At 51.7% G+C, this 20,159-nt stretch overlaps 9 protein-coding genes across 9 annotated transcripts, besides 2 other annotated features; 7 read left to right on the top strand and 2 right to left on the bottom strand.

The window, feature by feature from the left end:
• The first annotated feature begins 86 nt into the window (after positions 1-86).
• Positions 87-112: a microsatellite.
• Positions 113-381: 269 nt separating this feature from the next.
• Positions 382-2,693, top strand: ACLA_082010 (putative C6 transcription factor; the record flags this gene model as incomplete). Its single annotated transcript, XM_001267936.1, has 6 exons — positions 382-480; positions 578-684; positions 735-817; positions 876-1,510; positions 1,585-2,339; positions 2,432-2,693. 6 exons carry the CDS (start codon positions 382-384, stop codon positions 2,691-2,693), a joined length of 1,941 nt encoding a protein of 646 aa, XP_001267937.1.
• A 966-nt stretch (positions 2,694-3,659) lies between these two features.
• med7 (mediator complex subunit MED7) lies at positions 3,660-4,498 on the bottom strand (the record flags this gene model as incomplete). The annotated part of the gene is made up of 2 exons (XM_001267937.1): positions 3,660-4,178; positions 4,235-4,498. The coding sequence occupies 2 exons, from the start codon at positions 4,496-4,498 to the stop codon at positions 3,660-3,662; spliced, it is 783 nt and encodes a 260-aa protein (XP_001267938.1).
• A 348-nt stretch (positions 4,499-4,846) lies between these two features.
• Positions 4,847-5,948, top strand: ACLA_082030 (phosphatase PAP2 family protein; the record flags this gene model as incomplete). Its single annotated transcript, XM_001267938.1, has 4 exons — positions 4,847-4,978; positions 5,041-5,134; positions 5,187-5,526; positions 5,585-5,948. 4 exons carry the CDS (start codon positions 4,847-4,849, stop codon positions 5,946-5,948), a joined length of 930 nt encoding a protein of 309 aa, XP_001267939.1.
• Positions 5,949-6,122: 174 nt separating this feature from the next.
• ACLA_082040 (NAD(P)/FAD-dependent oxidoreductase) lies at positions 6,123-7,497 on the bottom strand (the record flags this gene model as incomplete). The annotated part of the gene is made up of 2 exons (XM_001267939.1): positions 6,123-6,343; positions 6,402-7,497. 2 exons carry the CDS (start codon positions 7,495-7,497, stop codon positions 6,123-6,125), a joined length of 1,317 nt encoding a protein of 438 aa, XP_001267940.1.
• An 883-nt stretch (positions 7,498-8,380) lies between these two features.
• optE (small oligopeptide transporter, OPT family) lies at positions 8,381-11,257 on the top strand (the record flags this gene model as incomplete). The annotated part of the gene is made up of 11 exons (XM_001267940.1): positions 8,381-8,650; positions 8,721-8,957; positions 9,008-9,154; positions 9,201-9,399; positions 9,455-9,952; positions 10,000-10,325; positions 10,428-10,461; positions 10,511-10,627; positions 10,693-10,865; positions 10,922-10,972; positions 11,024-11,257. The coding sequence occupies 11 exons, from the start codon at positions 8,381-8,383 to the stop codon at positions 11,255-11,257; spliced, it is 2,286 nt and encodes a 761-aa protein (XP_001267941.1).
• A 457-nt stretch (positions 11,258-11,714) lies between these two features.
• ACLA_082060 (Zn(II)2Cys6 transcription factor) lies at positions 11,715-13,403 on the top strand (the record flags this gene model as incomplete). The annotated part of the gene is made up of 1 exon (XM_001267941.1): positions 11,715-13,403. The coding sequence occupies one exon, from the start codon at positions 11,715-11,717 to the stop codon at positions 13,401-13,403; it is 1,689 nt and encodes a 562-aa protein (XP_001267942.1).
• A 703-nt stretch (positions 13,404-14,106) lies between these two features.
• On the top strand, positions 14,107-16,129 carry ACLA_082070 (uncharacterized protein; the record flags this gene model as incomplete). The annotated part of the gene is made up of 2 exons (XM_001267942.1): positions 14,107-15,285; positions 15,338-16,129. 2 exons carry the CDS (start codon positions 14,107-14,109, stop codon positions 16,127-16,129), a joined length of 1,971 nt encoding a protein of 656 aa, XP_001267943.1.
• Positions 16,005-16,254: a microsatellite.
• Positions 16,255-16,799: 545 nt separating this feature from the next.
• ACLA_082080 (F-actin-capping protein subunit alpha) lies at positions 16,800-18,061 on the top strand (the record flags this gene model as incomplete). The annotated part of the gene is made up of 6 exons (XM_001267943.1): positions 16,800-16,856; positions 17,068-17,175; positions 17,238-17,327; positions 17,390-17,442; positions 17,507-17,644; positions 17,713-18,061. The coding sequence occupies 6 exons, from the start codon at positions 16,800-16,802 to the stop codon at positions 18,059-18,061; spliced, it is 795 nt and encodes a 264-aa protein (XP_001267944.1).
• Positions 18,062-18,344: 283 nt separating this feature from the next.
• Positions 18,345-19,220, top strand: ACLA_082090 (PEX11 domain protein; the record flags this gene model as incomplete). Its single annotated transcript, XM_001267944.1, has 3 exons — positions 18,345-18,549; positions 18,637-18,794; positions 18,861-19,220. 3 exons carry the CDS (start codon positions 18,345-18,347, stop codon positions 19,218-19,220), a joined length of 723 nt encoding a protein of 240 aa, XP_001267945.1.
• Positions 19,221-20,159: the final 939 nt, after the last annotated feature.

Here is a 20,159-nt window from a genome sequence, read left to right on the forward strand (position 1 = left end):
ATGGCATGTTTTGTCCTTTTATTGATTAGTCGGAAGCTTCCTCATTCCTTGTCTTTATATTTAGCTCTCTCACACACACACACACACTCTCTCTCTCTCTCTCTTTCTCTCTGAGTCATCAAAATAGGGTTGCCTTGAGCCGCTGACAAATCTGCCTGTTGCACACTCTCTTATCTTTGTCAGCGGCTTTCGGGGTTTTCGATCTCTTCCTCTCCTCCGCCTGCTTATAGATCGATGCCCCGCGCGACGCCGCTGCCGGCCTAATTCAAGCTGGGCTTTTAGCATTTTATGCTTAAATCGATAAGATTCAAGACCGCATTTACGTAGAACAGCCAGCCACTTGGGGTCATACCCGAGAGGTACGTCAGCAGTCAGCACCAGATGTCTCCGTCTCCGGCCTCAGGCGCGGATGAGTCTCGCGGCGCGCAGACTTCGACAAGGCGCACTACCAGAGCATGTGATTCATGTTATAAGCGGAAGGTATTCTTACTGCCCTTTTTTGGGGAAAAAAGAAAAAAGAAAATAAAAACCGTGTATGCGGCTTACATATCATCATACTGACCACGGGGGGATGTAGATCAAATGCGACGCCGCGGTGCCGCAATGTAACTGGTGTAGCCATCATGATATACCATGCACATTCGAAAGAGTCGTTCGAAGGAGGCGGAAAGAGAGCACGGAAGCGTATGTCAATGAATTTACGCCCGTGTTGAGCATCAAGGGCTAACGCGTAGCAGACAACACAAGAGCTCGCGGCTCGCGGAGCGTATTAGCAGAATAGAGAAGCTGCTGTCGGAGAATCTCCTGAGAGAATCAGGTTTGTGAACTCGTCTCTCCTACCTAGAGACTTGGCATTTCCTTACCCGTGCTGTCAGTGCCGAGTCTGTCACCGAGCAGTTCGGAGCTCGAGTCACCACTACCTCCCCCACACCCTTTCCAGTGGTCTGGATCTTCCGCCGCAGCGCTGCATTTCGCAGGCCGGGAGTTGGGCGTCACCAGCCTGATTACGGGAATCCCGTTTCTGCTCCCAGAAGGCCGAGAATGGATTCAAGCACGCACTGGACAGCGTATGACCCTCGACAAACCTGGCTATGCCCGACCACTATGGGAGAAACAGAGTGCATCCAATCCGAACCGGCATTTGGCCAATATGCAGCCTCATGATCTGTATAACCTCCCGGATCGACAAATCGTCGAGTGTCACCTCAACATCTTCCGAACCACCCTGATGCAGCGAGTCTTCCCAATCGTGGACCCAGTCTTGTTCACCGAGACGATTGATGCCGCGTACTCGCAGCCCAGGGCTGGCCTGGAACGAGCTGACGTGCGGGCCTGTCTCTTCTCTTTTCTTGGCTTTGTTTCCATGCTCCAAGTACCGGAATACAAGAATCGACCCTTGGATCTGCCGCCCCTGGACAGCGAGAAACTCGCCGTGACGGCACAATGCCTGATTCCCCAAATTCTGCGTGGGGATGCGACTATGCAAGGACTGGAAGCGGTAACCATTATGGTGAGTGTCATCGATCTGACTCACAGTCCATTGTTTCTCTGCCGCTGGAAAATAGAGCTAATTTGTTCGAGTAGGCGCTCTTTGAACTGGTGACAGGGAATCTGCGAACCGCCAACCACTACGGCTCCATCGCAGCACGACTATTGTACATACTAGGGGGCCATAAATTTCCCCCTTCACCAAAATTTTACCCGGTCTCGCCTGCAGAGCAACTGGAGTACCGGAGGAAGTGGCATGTGAGGAATCTGTTCTGGCTTTCCTACAGTATCGAGAAGGATGTTTCCCTCCGGACAGGGCAGCCCGAGGTCCTGAACGACGAGAATTGCGACTTGACCTTACCCTCCGGATATGTAGAGCAGTTGTACGTCAGTCTCGGCATCCACCACCATTCCCAGGAACTGCCCGAAGCTCCAATGTTCCCCGTGGACCTCCGGCTGAGCATTATCAAGTCGCGCGCCTACAGCGCCCTATACTCCTTCCGGGCACTTCAGAAGACAGACGCAGAGGTTCTCAAGGAGATCCGCGAGCTGGACGACGAGCTCGAACGATGGCGGATCTCGGTGCCGTCCGAATGGCGGCCGACTCTCTCTTTCTCCCACGAAACCCCGGACCCAAACGTCAGCATGCACTCGGTGATGCTCCGGCTGAACTACCACCTCTGTATGACAATCATCCACCAAGCCAGCAGCAGATGCAAAGCCTGGGTCGAGGGCCACGGCGGGATGATCGAGGGCGTCAGCTCCAGCCTGGCCCTGTCGGTCGAAGCGAGCCGCTCGACTTTGCTCTACCTGCAGGCAGCGGAGCACGTCCTCGTCGACGGCGTTTTCTGGTATGTTTTCTATTCCTTTTTTTTTTCTTTTTCTCTCCCCCCCCCAATGCATGTATTCCAGTCCCGTGTCCCGCTAAACACCCTTGCCTCAGGACCCTCATTTTCTACCCCATGTCCGCTCTCATCTCAATCTTCTGCAACATCCTCCAGAACCCCATCGACCCGCAGGCCACCAAAGACCTCGGGCTTCTGCAGGCGGCAACGAGTATCATGGAGCGCGTCTTCCTGCGGCAACTGTTTTCCATCGACGAGGTGGTCCACATCAAGCAGGTTGCCGATTTCGTGACCGAGCTGTATCGGCTCGCGGTCTGCGCGGTCGAAAAGGCTGTAAAGGAGCGCGATGAAATGGTCTAGGGAAAGGACTACTTGGGCTTTTGTTTCATTGCTCTATGGGCTGCTTGCCGCTCTGCGGTGGCGGGGCGAGGGGGAGGTTGGAATGTTACACGGCGCTGGGTTTGGGTATATTGGGCTTTTATGGTGATATGGGTTTCAACCACTACTGGAAAGTATCTACGTAGGACAAGTTGCTAGCAAGGGTCTCGAGTTCAAAGATAACATATTCTTGATTCATTATATCATAATGTAGACTGCACTATATGATGACCTAGAATAACTGACCACAAATGTTAGCGATTGATTCAAGTTAATCAAGTGGAAACGCAGCAAAGTGATCATGTCCAAGCTTCGGAAGCTTGTTTTCAGATTAAAATGCACAGATGGAATCAAAAAAGCACAATTGTACTTTCATATGGGGTTGAAACAAAGATAATGGCATGTTCATCATCTAAGAACAGATTGGGAGATGGTGGAAGTGAGACTTACCCATGAATCTCGAGCGATTGCGTTGCTTGGTGCGTTAGCAAATGATCGAATAATTAACCGCGGGAATTGACAATCCTATAATCAATTAATAGGATCATGCATGTTCCTCGGTCGTTGGTCGTTGCTGTGAAGTCCGAAGATTGGATTGGACACAGAAAACGAAGCCGTTCTCGAAAAAATTCGCGGGGGATTTAAACACGCGAAATTAGTGCAGCACGTGACTTTCGGGTAAATACATCTCCCGACCAAGCTCGACATGCGTATGTTGACCGCCTTGGCTGCTTGTCGAAACATGCGGAATGGCTCCACAAACATGAGTGTCACAGTTGTTGCTTCAATCAAAGGATTTGAATCATGTGGATGGATCACAAGAGTGAGGTTTGATGCTTAGGAAGCATGCGTACTGTACTGGCTTAGCGTAGGGCCCGACAGTGACCACGGTGCGCAAGTGTGTAGTGTTCCGCTCCGAAAGCCACAAGACTCTCTTCGTAGAGAAGCTTAATCGATTTCGCCGAGTATATCCCAAATGAGCCCAGAGTCTTCGGCAGCTCTTTTGTTCGACGTATCGTCCTTTTTGGTGGCCTTACTGACCGATTCAGCTGCGGAATCCACGTCAACTCCTTGAGCTTTCAACTGATCCAGAAAGCCCTTGATCTCCGTATGCAATTTGTCCATCTGTTCGATTTCTTCTCGGCTTCGTTTGAGCTGCTCCTCCATCATCATAATTAGGGACTCGCGTGCTTGATGTGGTCGGTAGAGATTCAAGAGATGATGCGCGTTGATAAATAGATTGCGCAAATCCTCCACTTTGGCCTGGAATTGCTCCGGGGCTACGGAGAGGACACCCACAAACTCCAGGAAGTTCAAGAGCAAAGATTTGCTAATTTTTAAAAGATAGTAGGCGTGATTGAATGGACGAGAGGGTTGTGACGGGGCTTCGCGGTCTGTTTCTGTTGGGGGTGATGGGTAGAGCTGTTCGATACCCTGCTCTTGTAGAGAGGGGAGAGCCGTGGAGAGCTGTCAATAACTTTATCAGTCAAAATTCTATCCAGCGCCTGGGTGGAAGATCATACACTTTGTAATTCCCCAAACACGCTATAGTGTCCTTTGGTGGGAATCTCTGGTGGCACGAGGAAACCGAGCTCTGGTGATAGATCGAGGGCGCGCAGCTCGGCAGGCGTCCAGTCTTTCCTCCGCGCTTTGCCGTCTTCTCCTTTCGAGGCCTCTCTCTTGATCTCCTCCAGTTTCTTGAGATTGCCCGGAGTAAAGTGCTTCCAGAGAGGCGGCGGTGGAGCAAAAGCCGTTGGAAGCGCTCTTGGTTGTCCAGCTTCGGCCATGGTCACAGATATAGAATTATTCAATTTCAATGCAATCTATGGAAGCCGCCGGGGTTCAAGATAGCCTTGTCGGTAGTCGAGATCAGCCCAATGACGGCCGCGGGCAGAAGAGTGGAATGTGGTCAACGGGGAAGATGCGGAGAATGGCTTGCCATAACGTGAGGAGTGGCCCGTGCTTTCAACAAAGGCGGCCAGATTGTGGCTTGCTCGTGTTTCTCAACGGCCAACTGGTGCTTCCTCAAGCTCTTATCCTTTCACTTTGTGCTTGCGACTTCCCACCGAGCTTTACGACATGTGCATGAGGGGCTTGACTCTCATGAGTGATTTATTTGAGTGAAGACCGCAGAAATGCCTCGCAATGGCTCGGCGACGGGCCCGAAACCGACCGGAGTGCCGGGCATCCTGGCTCGATTCTATCAGCGCTCCTATCCAGCGGTCGACTATGTCGCTCTGGCATGCTTAGCGGGGATTTGGGTTATGGTAGTCTTCTTCTCTCCTTGTATAAGTTTTGTGGACCGGGCTGATGGCTTTTATCACAATAGATCCAACTCTTCGTCGACCCGTTTCATCGCATGTTCTCTCTTGACAACCGATCAATCCAATATCCTTTCGCCGTAGTGGAAAGAGTACCCGTGTGTGAGCATATCTACAATCTATGGCACGCTCACTGAATGCTCATGTTACTTAGTGTGGTCTATCATATACGCAGGACTGATTCCGCTTCTGGTCATCATCTGCTGGGCTGCTGTCTTTCGGCCTAAGCCTTATCAAGTCCAACTGACCGTATTGGGCCTGCTCGTCGCTCTCATGCTGACCTCGTTGATCACGGATATTATCAAGAATGCGGTGGGAAGACCCCGCCCGGATTTGGTTTCGCGCTGTGTGCCCAAGAAGGGCACTCCGGGCAATGCGCTGGTCGCATGGACGGTCTGTACGCAAACAAATAACCATATTCTCCAAGAGGGATGGAGGAGCTTCCCAAGCGGACACAGCAGTTTCTCTTTTGCTGGACTCGGATACTTATCAATGTGAGTATTGGCTTGCCGATGCTTTCTTACCACCGATGCTGATGTAGGTTTGTTCTAGGTTCTTTTCTGGCCAGATGCATGTCTTTCGCCCCAGGGCGGATCTCTGGCGTTGCATTCTGGCACTCATTCCGATGCTGGGTGCACTGATGATTGCGATTTCACGACTGGAAGACTACAGACACGATGTATACGACGTGACCTGCGGCTCTCTTCTTGGCTTAGTCGTCGCCCATTTTTCTTACCGACGTTACTATCCTGCACTGCGATCCGCTGCCTGTGATACCCCGCATGATTTCACTGATTCTCCTGGTCCGAATGGATTCTCTAAGCTCCCAGCTGATGAGGAGCAACAGATCCATGGTCGCAGCTGGGAAGCCGAGACATATCCACTCGAGGAATTACCACCCCATAATGGTCGGTAGTCGATTTTTCAGCTCTCTGCATTATCGAAGTTCAAGAACATGCTCAATGTAGATCTCCTCCGCAACTCTACTACCTGCAGCCGAATACGCCGTTGATAAAATGCACCTGTACTGCCATACTTCTGTACAAGCGTAAAATCATGAGCTCCGCATTGGAATTACTCCGCGCTTGGACTATAAAGAGGAGATGTTCCTATACTGTACATTTGTCCAATCTTTGACCTCATGGAAGTCCATTACACTGTTAGGGCCCCCGAATCTTCCGAGTGTATCTCTCCAGTCCCGATTGGCAGCAATCTCAGGGTTCCATCTGATTATTTCACGAATCTTCTGCGGGACCTTTCCTTCCATAGTATCGACAATCAGACCCCCAATTGAAGGAAGATATTTGAAGCCTGTGAGATCATGAGTCGGCGCTTGTTGAACTAGGGATTCTCGAGCTTGAAATCTTACCTCTGCCAGAAGCACCGCAGCCTAAGATGAGAGATTGATACTGCGGATGTTGATCAATAAGAAACTCGCGGTTAGCGGTGTCAGCGCACCAGCAGATTCTGGCAAAGCTGAATGGGCGGTCCGCCAACTGAGGCATTGTTTCAGAGAGCAACGCCCTTACTCTTATCTCGGCCTCAAGGGGAACTTGAGTCTTCTCGAAGGGGATACTCATCGCAGTCCCATTGGCAAAGTGCACCATATTCGTATGCCCAGGATGTTCGTCGCAGATCTTGATCTCCCCACGCTCTTCGTCTGGCTCAAAGAAGAAGCCCCTCTCGATGTTGAAAATGACTGGAATGTTCTTATATAGCGCGCGTTCTTCTGGCTCAAGTGCGATATGAACCAGGGTCCACGCGGTCGGGCGAAGTTGATCTTTGAAGTCAAGGAATTGGCCAGCGCTGGCACCAGCGCAAAGGAATGTACGTTCCGCGCGCCAGACCTTACCGTCTGCCGTGACGGCGCCCTTCACATCGTTATTCTCGAAGATCAAAGTGATCACTCTCCCTTGCGGAGTCCCCGTCACGAACCGCACGCCTAATCTCTGAGCCTCTCTAGCTGCAGCCACAAGAGCATCGCGAGCGTGAGCCCAGCCAGCCCCAGAACGGGTGAAGTAGCCTTTCCAACCAGGAAAGTCTCCCTGAAGAACACCTGGAGGGGCCAATTTACGAAACTCATCGGGCTGCGTGACCTCCACGATGTTGGGGTCCTCGCCCGGTCTAACACGGATTCCAAGCCGGTCAAGACCCTCATTGGTGCAGGCTGACATGAGCAGTCCGGTATCGTGGTAGTGTGGCTTGAATAAAGGGTCGTTCTTCCAGCCGTCGAAAGCTTCCTCAGCGAGTATCTCATTGATCTCGATCTCGTCCTTTTTGTTGCTGTATTGACCCGAGGAGATGATCTTGTTGACATCATTTCCAGCCGATATCGCTGAAGGAACGGGATAGGGATCGAGAACGGTCACGTTTGTGTAGCCTCTGCGGGCTAGATGGAGTGCAGTCGATGTGCCCCAGGTGCCTGCACCCACGATTAAGAGCGAGGATGACTTGATGACTGCCATTGCTGTGCACTTAACGTAAACGCTGTTTGTAGAAGTATAATGCTATCGCTTTGACCTGAAGTTCCGAGTACGAGTTTTATAACCTTCATAATCACACTATTCCGGCTTGGTCGTCCGTGACAGACTGCCGACCAGCATGCATGAAGGTCCACGCGAGGGTCTGTCGGGGGCGAACAAGCTGGCTTCCAATAATAATAGGATCAATCGAGTCAGTAAAGTTCTCTGCTCCAAGGTCCAAGTGATCGAGATAACCAGGTTGGATATCGACCAGAGTAGTAATTTAGCCCGATGGCTATGAATGAAGCCTGCTGGTCTACTATTGTACCCCGGAGTCTGCCCGAGATAGCGTCTCCACCAGCACAGTTGGAGTCACTGGACAGCGACTTCAGCAATGGGTAATTACTTCACTTGTACGAGATAAGCCTTCTCGCTCTTGGTGAGGCGCCGCCGATTATTCTCACCAATGTCCCGACAAGTAGTGTTCAAGTGTCTCGCTTGGACCTTACCTGAATCTTCGGATCATCGATGTTCAACGCCATAGCATCTGTCACTTCTCTTCTCTGGCTATTCTACGGCCACTCCTGACGAGATCGACGCTATTACTGGAATGCTGGGGTAGGACCTTCCATCTCATGGATTCTCTATCTTTGGTCTTTATCAAATATGGGGTTCCCCCCATTTTCTTCGGTTATATGCATTGGGGCCGATATGCCACTGCTGGGGGGTTATCTCTAAGGCTACTGGTATAAAAGCATGCGGGATGGCTGTCTTCAAATGGAGTCATCTTTCATCAAAGCGACGCTTCTATCCTCTTCAGCACCGTTGTGGTTTTGGAACGTTGGTTCTATTCGTCGTATATTGCTACATTGCTCCCGGAACTGTCATGGCTCGATTTCAGACACGAGCAGACGGCAACGATGTGGAAGAGTGTCCTGATGATTTAGCGTTACGTGACGATGGAGCCCCCAAGAAGCCTGTTACGGCCGAGGAGGCTATGGAAATTGCTATAGGGGAAAGCAGTACGGTCGAATACACTGTTGAATCGGACAATTCCCCGTACCTGGAAGTCCGCGCCAATGTGCCTAACACCGATGACCCTACACTGCCTATCAACACATTCAGGATGTGGTTCTTGGGTGTTGTCTTTACTCTGGTGAGCTCAGAAGCTCCAGCTCATCTTTCATCTCATTTTCTTTTCCTTCGCTGACTGTGCCGAAATGCAGCTCGGCACAGGAGTCAACCAATTTTTCTCAATGCGTTATCCCAGTGTGACCATCACCTCGCTTGTAGCACAGTTGGTCAGTTATCCCGTGGGATCCTTCTTTGCAAAGGCGTTGCCTATCATGAAGGTTCGGCTCTTCGGACGGTGGGATCTGGTCATCAATCCCGACCATCACTTCAATGTGAAGGAGCACGCTGTGATCACTATCATGTCAAATCTCAGCTTCAATCAGTCATGGGTGGGTTCTTCCCTCACCCTCAAAGGAACAACTACACTGACACATAATAGGCAAGTACAATCATCCAGGCCCAGAGGGTGTATTTGAAGATGCCAACTCGAGTTGGTTACCAGATCTTGCTGGCCCTGTCTATGCAGATGTTTGGTCTTGGGCTGGCTGGATTGTCTTATCGATATATCATCGAACCTCCGCAAATGGTATGCACTATCCTTCCCAGCGAGGCCATAAAGCTAACACACAAAGATCTGGCCGTCCACCTTGGCCAATGCTGCGTTGTTCCAAACACTTCATAGCGGCGCAAATCCTATTGCCGATGGGTGGAGAATCTCTCGATACAGGTTCTTCTTGTATGTCTTGATAGGCAGCTTCTGTTGGTACTGGTTACCTGGCTACATTTTTACTGGCCTGAGCACGTTTGCTTTTGTCTGCTGGGCCGCTCCTAGTATGTATTTCCATTTCCGAAGTGAACCAAAAAATGACGCTCATGGCCATGTCAGACAACAAAGTGCTCAACAACCTATTTGGTATGACGACGGGTCTTGGATATCTACCAACGACCTTCGACTGGAGCCAAATCGCCTACAATACGTCGCCGCTGGTCATGCCGTTCTGGGCACAAGCCAACGTCTTCGCCGGGTGGCTTTGCGTTTATGCTGTGGTGGCCCCAATTCTATACTACACCAACACTTGGTTCACCGCGTACCTTCCTCTGACTGGCTCTGACGCCTACGACAAAACTGGAAGTTTCTACAACTCCAGTCGTATCTTAGACGAGAGCGGCACAATCGACGAGACGAAGTATCGCGAGTATAGTCCTATATTCCTGCCTGTCACTTTTGCCCTCAGCTATGGAATGGGCTTTGCGGTCCTGAGCTGCCTTATCAGTCACGTCCTGCTGTATCAGTACATTCAGAGGCCAAAACAAGAAGGACATCCATGCGAGGCTGCTGTCTCACTATCCAGATGTTCCATGGTGGTGGTACGGGATTCTGACAGTAAGTGCATGCTCTGCACATACTCCCTCAGCGGCTGACATGCGAAGGTTATTGTGGTGGCGATAGCAATCTTGACTCAATATGTCTGGCATACAGGACTACCATTTTGGGGTCTATTTATAACGCTTGCTCTGGCGGCTGTTTATGTGATTCCCGTCGGCACCGTTTACGCAGTGGCCAACCTCAACAGCAATGTCTTGACTGTGTTAGGAGAGATTATATCGGGATACGTGCTAAAGGGGAAACCACTTGTTCTTCTGATCTTCAAGGTGTGCTAGTACTTCCGTTCTTTTCCAAAAGATTACTCACGGCTTTGCAGTTTTACGCATACACCGGCTTGAGTCAAGCGATGTATTACGGTGCAGACATGAAGGTCCGACACCTTTGACTTGAGATTCGACTAACCTTACTGACAAGAGAATCATAGCTTGGGTTATATATGAAGATCCCTCGCCGGACATAACTCGTTGCTCAGCTTGTAGCCTGTATTCTTGGAACATTGACGCAAAGTACGTTCTTGATTCATTCACCACCAACTTGCACTGACAATCATCTTAGACGGTGTTCTCATATGGATGCTTGGGAATGTGAAGGATATGTGCTCAAGTGATCAACCAGATAACTTCACTTGCCCACAGGGCCGGGTCAATTACAACAGTGCTGTCTTCTGGGGTGGTATGTCCTTCCACCTTGTCACCTTGCTTCGTTGCGCTAATGACACAATCCAACCATTGGTCCAGCGAGGCTCTATAGTATTGGCCAAAGATATTCCGGTCTACTGCACATGTTTTGGATTGGAGCCTTACTCCCAGTCATCACATACTTCATTCGGAAGAGGTTTCCTAAATCGCGGTTTCTCGACGCAGTGCACTGGCCTATCTTCTTTGCAGGCACCGGAAACCTACCACCAGCGGTATGCCTTTGATCCAAAAGGAGGTTTTATTCTATGTCTAATTTTTATTTTACTAGACCGGGATCAATTACACAACTGCGTTTGCAGTCAGCTTGATATTTAACAAGGTGAGGTATATATATGCTTGGGAATAAATGCGGCATGCTGATCGTCAACAGATTATCAAAGGCCGCAGACCACATTGGTGGGCCAAGTACAACTATGTGTTATCAGCTGCCCTGGACTCAGGCGTCGCCGTTGCTGCCATTCTGATCTTCTTTGCTTTGGTATTTCCTGGCGTCAGCTTGAACTGGTGGGGAAACACCGTAAATAGTGGGACGGTTGACGCCAAGGGAGTGCCGTGGAAAGAGCTAAGTGCAAACGAGACGTTCGGCGAGAGCAATTGGTCATGAACAAGAAGCTCCTCACTGTGGTTATCTGCTTCTCATTGTATCTTTGGTGGCACATTGCAACTTAGGTGATGTATATAAATTTCGCGCCTCAGGCACTAAAGGCTCTCCACATAATGCACGCAATGGAGCGTTCCGATTGGTAGATGCTCTTCTTCCACACTTCGCCTTAAAACGACTCTTCCATCGCATCTCGACATAAGCATATTGTTCATCATTGCTCCGTACTTCTTTTGGACCCTTGTAATATCGACGGAGTATACTGGCTATAAAATCACAGTGTAAGGCCAGTGCTCGCTGGCAAAAGCAATTTTCACTGCTCTGCCCAGCCACTGATCTCATTCGCCACTCCATCTCATAACAACCGCCCCAGTGAGGCCGACACTCCTCCAACGTATTAATGATGACCGGAGCCTGAAACCCGGCAATGTGAAAATCCAACCTCATCTCACAATCTTGAATGCCACGCAAGAAGGTCGCAGACCGCACGGGTCCACCCAAGACCCGAACCCGCAGCGGCTGCCAGGGGTGCCGCGCCAGCCGTGTCCGGTGCGACACCCAGAAACCCGTCTGCAGCCGCTGCCGGGCGAAAGGCCTGCCATGTTCGACGGAGCTGGTGCTCAAGTGGGAGTCGGAGTTTGTGAGCCGGGGCCTGGCCTTTGGGAGGGCGGGCGTGTGGAGTAAATCCAAGTCTCGCTCCGATGGCGCGAGTGCCGGGGCGTCGGCTTCGCTGTCGGCGGGGGATTCTGAGTGGTGTGACTATCCGGCTGTTGGGGCGTGGGGGTTTGTGAACAGTGATGCCTCCACGTTTGAGAATCCGTATGAGGTGAATGTGGCGTGTGATGCGCTGGATGCTGTTGTTGTTCACGGAAAGGGGAGAGGGGCCTCGCCTGCTTCTGTGGATGATGGCTTTGTGTCGAGTCCGAGGGCGCTATCGTTGTTTCCGCATATGCCGGAGTCGAGCCAGATGCACTTGTTCGAGTATTATCTTGACCAAGTTTGTCCGCGTACGACTGCTAGTCTCAAAAATGCTTCCCCCTTTGCGTCTGTTATTCTGCCTTTCTGTCTGACCGCGTCACCGACCCTCTTCAAAGCGATCCAAGCGCTAGGCGCTTGTCATTGGTCTCGGTTTGATTCAACATACAGTGTCATGGGCCTCCGTTTAAAGTCTGAAGCTTTGCGAGGGCTTCGTCATCGCCTCGCTACTCAAGGTTCTCTGACCTGTGCTAACGATCCCGAGGTTCTGATGACCATGATGATGCTGTGTCTCTATGAAATTGTCGATAACTGTGACCAACGGTGGACTATCCACCTTAAAGGTGCAAAGGAGTTGATTCGCGTTCGGAGACAAGAGCAGGCAGTTGCCGGGCAGTCTCAGAGTGGGCGAGATCCCATTTCTGCTTTTGCCGAGCTTTTCTTTGCTTTCCAGGATGTCATGGGTCGCACTGCCTGTGGCGAAGAAGTCTTGTTTGGGACGGACTATTGGCGGGAAGAAGACCAGAAAATCGATCTATGGATGGGGTGTAGTCCCGAGCTTGTTTCGATTTTATCTTCTATCACAGAGCTCAGTCGGACGAGAAGGCAGATCGCTACGGATGCTGCGCAGGCTGCATTCTCCCTCCGGACCGCTTCATTGGGAAGTCGACTCGAAACTCTCGTACAAGAAATCGACGGCAGCGAAGATGAAGTTCTTCAATCAGCAGCTGAGTTGAAACGCTTGGCTGCGATACTATATCTGCACTGCGCCTTGAATGGTGCCTCCCCATCTACCTCTCTGGTGGTTGGCTATGTACGACGCATCCTGCAGCTTGTGTCGAACTTGCTTGACTCTGGCTCCCTTGTCAGCATGACATGGCCACTGTTTGTAGCCGCAGTTGAATTGGATCCGTTGCAAGACGAGCTGTGGTCGGATTCTACCGATGGAACTGTGGTCTATGGACGATCGCTAATTCTACGAGCATTGGCGGTGATGGCAGAATCCAGCGTGTCCAACATCGCTCGTACAAGAGCTGTTATCATCAAGGTCTGGCAAGCCCGAGACAGCGACATGCTCAAGGGATCGCCTGTGGGCAGTGCCAGTGATCCCGCCGGCTGCAATGACTGGGAATGGTATGTTGCGCCGGTCAGTACGGCCATGAGTCTGGCATGAATGATGGCATTTTATGATGGATGAGACATGTACCAGGCTACCAGCTATCTAGTCCCCCTTATTTTATTTTTTATTTTTTTTCCTTTAGATTTCTCCAGGTCAACCTAGTAGATAGGGTTATGCACTGGACATGGGCAGTGGCCCGGCCAACTGGTCAGTTACTATACTCTATCAACCCTATACAAACTAAAATCATGTTGTGTATCATCTCTACCAAACTCTTCCATCCAATACTGTCTCTTGAAACCCCTTCAGTCAATTATAATCTTCCGTTGCAATTGGAATGTTCTCTGTCTACCAAATAGCGACTGTCTGCAAGCGGGGCACAGATTCGCGTGATTCGTCCAGGAAGCCAAAATGAACGTCAGCGCGACCAGACAAGAAGCGGAAGCGAAACCACCACCAGCGCTTATCGATCTATCTGCAATCATCGTCTCTTCGGCTTCAAAGCATCTCGTAACTCCTTCCACCCCTCTACCACAGTCGATACAAGCCTTATATAGGACGATAGAGTCTATCTCCTGCCTGGCACCTAGCCACGGAACACCCACGGCGCGTACACCTGGACGACAGCTACAACGCCGACATCATCCATCCTCTCGCTATCCTTCCATATCAGCCAGAACTTCCCATACCATTACTATGCCTTTGATGAGTTGCATGGCGTGACTCTGGTCTTGATGCGTGTGCAAAACCTGTATCGATGGCTAATCTGACTCCCTCCTCCACCCCTTCGACCCTGTCGCACAGTCTCCCTTCCGCTCCGTTCGCGAGCAGATTGAGCGAGCAGTTGTCACGAAGCAAAGAGCATCGTGAACCGTCCAGCGATACGGATTCTACAAGAGACAAGGCGAGCAGCCTCGAAGCACCAGTACGGCCGTCATCCAAGTCCCGCTCGCTATCCGATGCCCCAAAACCCGTCTCCGTTTCCCCGACCCTCGCAGCAGAGACTCGCCCTTCCAGCAAAGATGACAATTCCATCAACTCAACTCCCGCAACTCCACAACGGTCATCTGTGCACTCTTCAGGCCTTTTTCTGAATCTACCCTCCAAGCTAGCCGCAGCCGCCCCGATACCTAACCGCGCCCCGCTCTCCCCGAAGCTCGACTCCTCTCACATCTACGGCTCCCCCGGCTCAGTTCTCCCTCGGCGGTCGCGCGGTCTTGACTTCTCCCGCGCATGCACGAATCTACATCACTCTATACTCGCGGAATCCTCACCCGACTCCTCACCGACGGTGGGTGGCCGAGGAGTCACCATTCCGCAGCGTCGCGGCTCGCCGGGCGCAACCTGTATGGGTCCATTCTCGACATCCGGGCCGGCGGACCGGACGACGATATCTTCTTCGGTCTCCAGTGTGAACATGATGGAGTCGGATACGAGTAGCAGTGAGGAGGACGATGAGCCGATGCTGGGCGACAGGGACGACATCATGATAGCGAGTACCCCTCAAGCGAGCAGGATGATCGGCGGGCCGAGTCCGTTTGCTTCGGGCAACGTACCCAGCCCCGGTAGTGACTGGATGGGGGGGTATTCGCAGGCTGCTGCAAGTCTGCTGAGTTTTCAACGGGCTCGGTTCCGCAAGGGGCGGAGCAGACATAGCTCCAGCAGCGCCAGTGCGAACAGCTCGAAGTTGAGCCCCGGTCCACTTTCGCCGCCGGTGATGAAAAGTATTGAGAATTCGAGCGGCGGCTATTTTGCTACAAAACAGGGGTTTGGTCCGCGGCGCGAGAGTCTCAGCCTGGGGACTCGCGACCTGCGCTTGTCGGATCTGAGTGATGAGGGTGAAAGTCGGGGCCAGAGCTCGACTGGTGGATCAACCTCTGAAGGCGGGCCTTTGGGAGTGATCCGGCGTGCTGTGACGCGGCGTAGCAGCTTATTAGTGAGTACAGACGTTGGCCTGTGATCCTGTTCCAAGCTAACCGAGTACACAGCCTAAAACAAAGACATTTGCGCGAATCCGGGCTGCTCTACTCGAGGAATCTGCTCCCCTAGATAGTGATGCGAAGCGTGAAGCAGAAGTCATTCGACAGGTCCGCGAAAGTGAACCGGAAGTTCCGCAGACATCGCCGAGTCTGAACCCTATGCCCTCAACGACTTCTTCAATACCCGGAGAGAGTCTGGACGAGGGTTCGATCAAGTCAGGGGCATTGTTTTCCGACGAGCCCAAATTCAGCGAACAGGCCCATCGCAATTCTGCCGGTGCTGACTTTTGGAACTCCTTCGACGAACGTTATCGCACACCGCCGCCCTCCATGCGCCCGTTAGGTCCCCCCTCCATCTCAGAAGACGATGTGATCATGGACATGACTCCTTCCACTACACTCGGCTCCAACACCGCCGAGTTTGCCAAACCATATGACCGTCCCGGGTCCCGAAGCTCCACGCCCCATACTAGCATTGCTGCCATGAGCGAGATCAACCGGAAACGTCGTCGGGATGATGATTTTGATCCGAACCTTTTCAAGCGAAGAGCCGTGTCTCCAAGCATGAGTGTTCAGAGCAGTCCGATTATGCCCAATTCTCCAGCCGTCAAGGATACCGGCCATAACATCTGGGGTCCGCCGCCCAAGTCTAACCTGGGGGCGCTGTTCCCGGACCGACCCAGCACGGAGATTCCTATCCGGAATACTCCGAACACTCCTCATGCTGGCCCCCTGAAGCGGGTTGGCTTACAGGGAATGACTGAGACCAATGACGGTTTTATGAATATGAGCATTGAGTAAGACCCAGCACGGAGATTCCTATCCGGAATACTCCGAACACTCCTCATGCTGGCCCCCTGAAGCGGGTTGGCTTACAGGGAATGACTGAGACCAATGACGGTTTTATGAATATGAGCATTGAGTAAGGTTTGAAGGGCCTGGGTCAGCCATAGCCCACGGGACTTGCCCAGGGCGAGCCGGTCTCGCATACTATATATAATAGTTCTCTTTTGAATCTCTAGTCCGTCCCTTTAGCGCTTGCAATTGTTTTCAGGGCGCGTCTTTTATATCTCATAGCGTTGGGGCGTGTGTACTTTACGTATAAATTGGCGGATCAAATCTGGCGTTAGTATAACCCCCGAAAGTGCGATCACACGATCTCTAGGTTGTGATCATATATCAATTTGGTTCTTTATTATTCATCCCATCTGAAAGAGATTCTTAGAAACTGCATAGAAAAGGATGACAGAATGGGCTTCTTATCCCTTGGACCACGTGCCTGATAGGCGCTTATCCCGCTAGAGCTCCATCTCCGCTGTTGACAAGCAAGCAAACCATTGAGCAGCATCACAAAGCTCTCATTTCTCTGCATTCCTCTTTCTGTCTTCTATTCTCGTTTGGTACTTCCCGGCACTTGCTCTTCTGTAGATACAAGAAACAAGATACATCGAATCTAGCCCCCAACGCTGTCATGTCTTCCACCATTGAAATCGCATCCTCGTTCATCGAGGGTGCCCCGCCAGGCGAGGTATGCAAGTCTCCAAGCTCCATCTCTCGCTCCCAACCCCTCCCTCGTTCCCTCGAATCGCTGCTCTCGCTGCACTAAAACTAACATACGAACTTACAGCTCGCCGACGTCGTTGCCGGTACCTCCTCCCCTCCTCCCTGGCACCGGACCTTTCCCCACATCGCCGAAACCCGTCTGACTGAATCCTTTCACGCGCGTTACAGACATCAAGGCACTTACCTCCGACGAGCCGGATATTACTCCTTCGCTGGCGCCCGCTTTCCAGCGATACAATGAGAATCAGCTGACGACGGTCAAGCTACCTGGAGCTAGCCAGGAGGTGGGTCCGACAGAGCTTCGGATGTATTCGAGCTGTTATGCTGATATATGAATTGCGAGCAGGTGATTCTTAGCGAGTACAACAGACTGGAGGGGAACCGGTACTTTGATGTGGAGAGTCAGACGTCGTTTGAGGTCGATCATGTTACACAGGTAGGTTGTTGATGTGGGCGGGAGAGATGTGGAGGGTTGAGGCTGATGAGGGGTGGTGATAGGAAGCGTCTGCTGCGCAATCGCATGTGCTGGAATCGCAGAATGCGGATCTGATGTGAGTGGCTCATATGTTGTGGACCTTGCACCTATCTGGGAACTGACGGGTTTCTGACGAATAGCAAATCCCTGCTCAAGTCGCTCGCGAAACATGCGGCGGAACACTACCCTAACTGCTCCTACGGTGTTTACCCTACTGAGGACGATACGGCCGTGGCGATCCTGCTTGTGGCGAACCGCTACTCGCCAAACAACTTCTGGTGAGTCGGTCCGGTCCAATGAGGTTCACATGGTGAGTGTCTGGACTAATCTGGATGTCGGATGGTAGGAACGGCCGCTTTCGTTCCATCTACACAGTCCCCGTATCTGAGTCCACCACGGTGACCGGTAAGATCCTGGTGGACGTGCACTACTACGAAGACGGCAACGTGGCCCTCAACACGAACAAGCCTGTCAACGTCTCGGTCCCCTCCCTGTCCGCCGAGAGCATTATCTCCCGCATTGCTGCCGCGGAGCGCGACTACCAGGAGGAGCTCAACCGCGCCTTTGTGCAGATGGCGGACGGCGCGTTCAAGCATCTGCGGAGACAGCTGCCCATCACCCGGCAGAAGGTGGAGTGGGAGAAGGTCGGCGGGTACCGGCTGGGACAGGATATTTCTGGTGGAAAGGGACGGTAGACGGGCATGTACAGATGCTTCTTAGAAAGGCGGATCGAGATTAGTTCTTTGCGAGCGTTGTAGATGATTCAATATTTCCTCGTATGTATATGGATGTTCTGCCAAGTCGGCAAATGACGGTGAAGAAGATGCCGATAATCAAAACACCAAGTTATAAAACTAGTTGTCGGTCTGGACTCCGAAATGGCCAGGCCCCATCCACTGAACATCGCATCGTATCTCCCATGATCTGATCGAAGCAAGCGAACCCCAAGGGCCGTTGCACGATCCCAATCGACAAAAGATGGCCGTAACCAAAGCTCCATCATCGCCCCCACAGGCCCCAAGTCCAAGTGCCCTGAGGCAATTCTCCAACTTCACTCACACCCAAGCCGGGCTCGAAAAAACCCTACGGCTCATCCAGTCGCTCGCGCAAGTCGTCATCGAAACCAGCATCGGCAATGCAACTGTGAAGAGCTGGTCGATCGCCAAGTCGCAGCTGGCGCTGAGTGCGTTGCCTCCACCCCCTGTCCCCATCTACCCCTGAACGCCCCATCACCCAATATGAAAATACCTACATACTAACGGAAATCAAGCGCGGCGTTTCTTCCGCTTCTTCGCCTTCGTCGATTGCTTCGAGCGTGTCTTTGCCCTCCTTGGCGGAGCAGGCGACGAGGGGATTCCGCTTCGGCTCATCGAGCTGGGTCGGTGGAGTTGCCTGGGGTTGTATTATGTCTTGGAGGATTGTACCCTTGTCCGTATTCTCCTTTCTCTAACTACTCTTGGTGAACTAGGCTGACTAGGACGCCCCCCCCCGCAGCTACATGCCATGAACGTCTGGCGCGTCTCCTGGGGCGACTCGCTCTTGGTGGAAGCCTACAAGTTCTGGTTCTACGGGCTTGCGCTGTCGATTCTGGGGGCTTGCTGGGGTTTGCTCTTCCCTGGGAAGGTGAAGCAGAGTGCGAAGGGTGCTTGGGGGAAGGGGAAGGGGAAGAAGGTATCTTCTTCGGCTGGGTCTAGTGTGTTGGTGAGGAGGGTTGTTGTTGATGGGTGTGATTTGTTGATTCCGGGGGCGTCTTTGGGCTGGATGGCGGTGAGTGATCTTGTAGTTGGGATGGCGATGGTGGTTAGTACGTTGGTTGCTGGCAGGGATGTGTGGATGAAAGCGCAGTTGGGCTGAGTATGTGTGTATATATGATGTGGTGGTGGTGATTTTAGATGCTAGTCGGTGTTAGCTTGTGAGAACATTCCAGTATATATGGTGTGAGATAGACAGAGAAGCATGTTAGTGGTTTCTCTTGACTCTGGGAGAAGTGATGATACAAGTGGTAGACAAGGATCGTATATACTTAATCCGAAGGTTCATCGCATAACGTGTGACTTGACTGTATCAGATGACCAGGATATACATCGTTGCCCCAGCAGCAAGAGTCTAGCAACCCAGGACACTTCCGACTTTGAACTACTACTTCCTCTTCATCTCCATCAAGCATCTCATACAATGAAGAGACTCATCAATCGCAACAAACCCCGTCTCTTGCTGGGTTTATATGCAAGACCCAAACATCCTGACAGCCCCCACTACGCGCTATTGATTACCCCAAAGATCACACCATCACAGAACCAGGCCCTGCCAGCAAGCAAATACCACGTTAAGAATACGCTGGAGGTAGTCAACGACCAGCCCTCGCAACCATGGCGATTTGAGCAAACCTCTTTACAGGATATAGCTGAGGACCCACGCCTGCTTGTTGCAGTGGTCATTGGGAAGGTGGTCTCGTTAGATACGGCCGAAGAGACATTACGGCAGACGCCCGTTTATCAAATCCATGATCCGGACAGGGAAAAAGCATTGACTTTCGATTGTCGGATTTGGGTGCGAGATGCGCTAGATGGTCTCCGTGCGTCAGATTGTGTGTCAAGCCTGGTAGATTGGGATACACTCGACCAGCGTGCACTAGGATATATGCAGCAGAAGAAAGAGTCAGGGATATGGATCGCCGGCAGGGGTGAAAGTGGGAAGGTTGGAATTCCTGTACTCGACTTGTTAACTGGCGAGGAGGTAGAATTTTGAAGAACTCTTTTTTTGGCATCAAATAATTCATGAATGTGATATGTA

Source organism: Aspergillus clavatus, genomic scaffold, assembly GCF_000002715.2.
Source record: "Aspergillus clavatus NRRL 1 1099423829806 genomic scaffold, whole genome shotgun sequence".
In the NCBI taxonomy this organism is placed as follows: Eukaryota; Fungi; Ascomycota; class Eurotiomycetes; order Eurotiales; family Aspergillaceae; genus Aspergillus; species Aspergillus clavatus.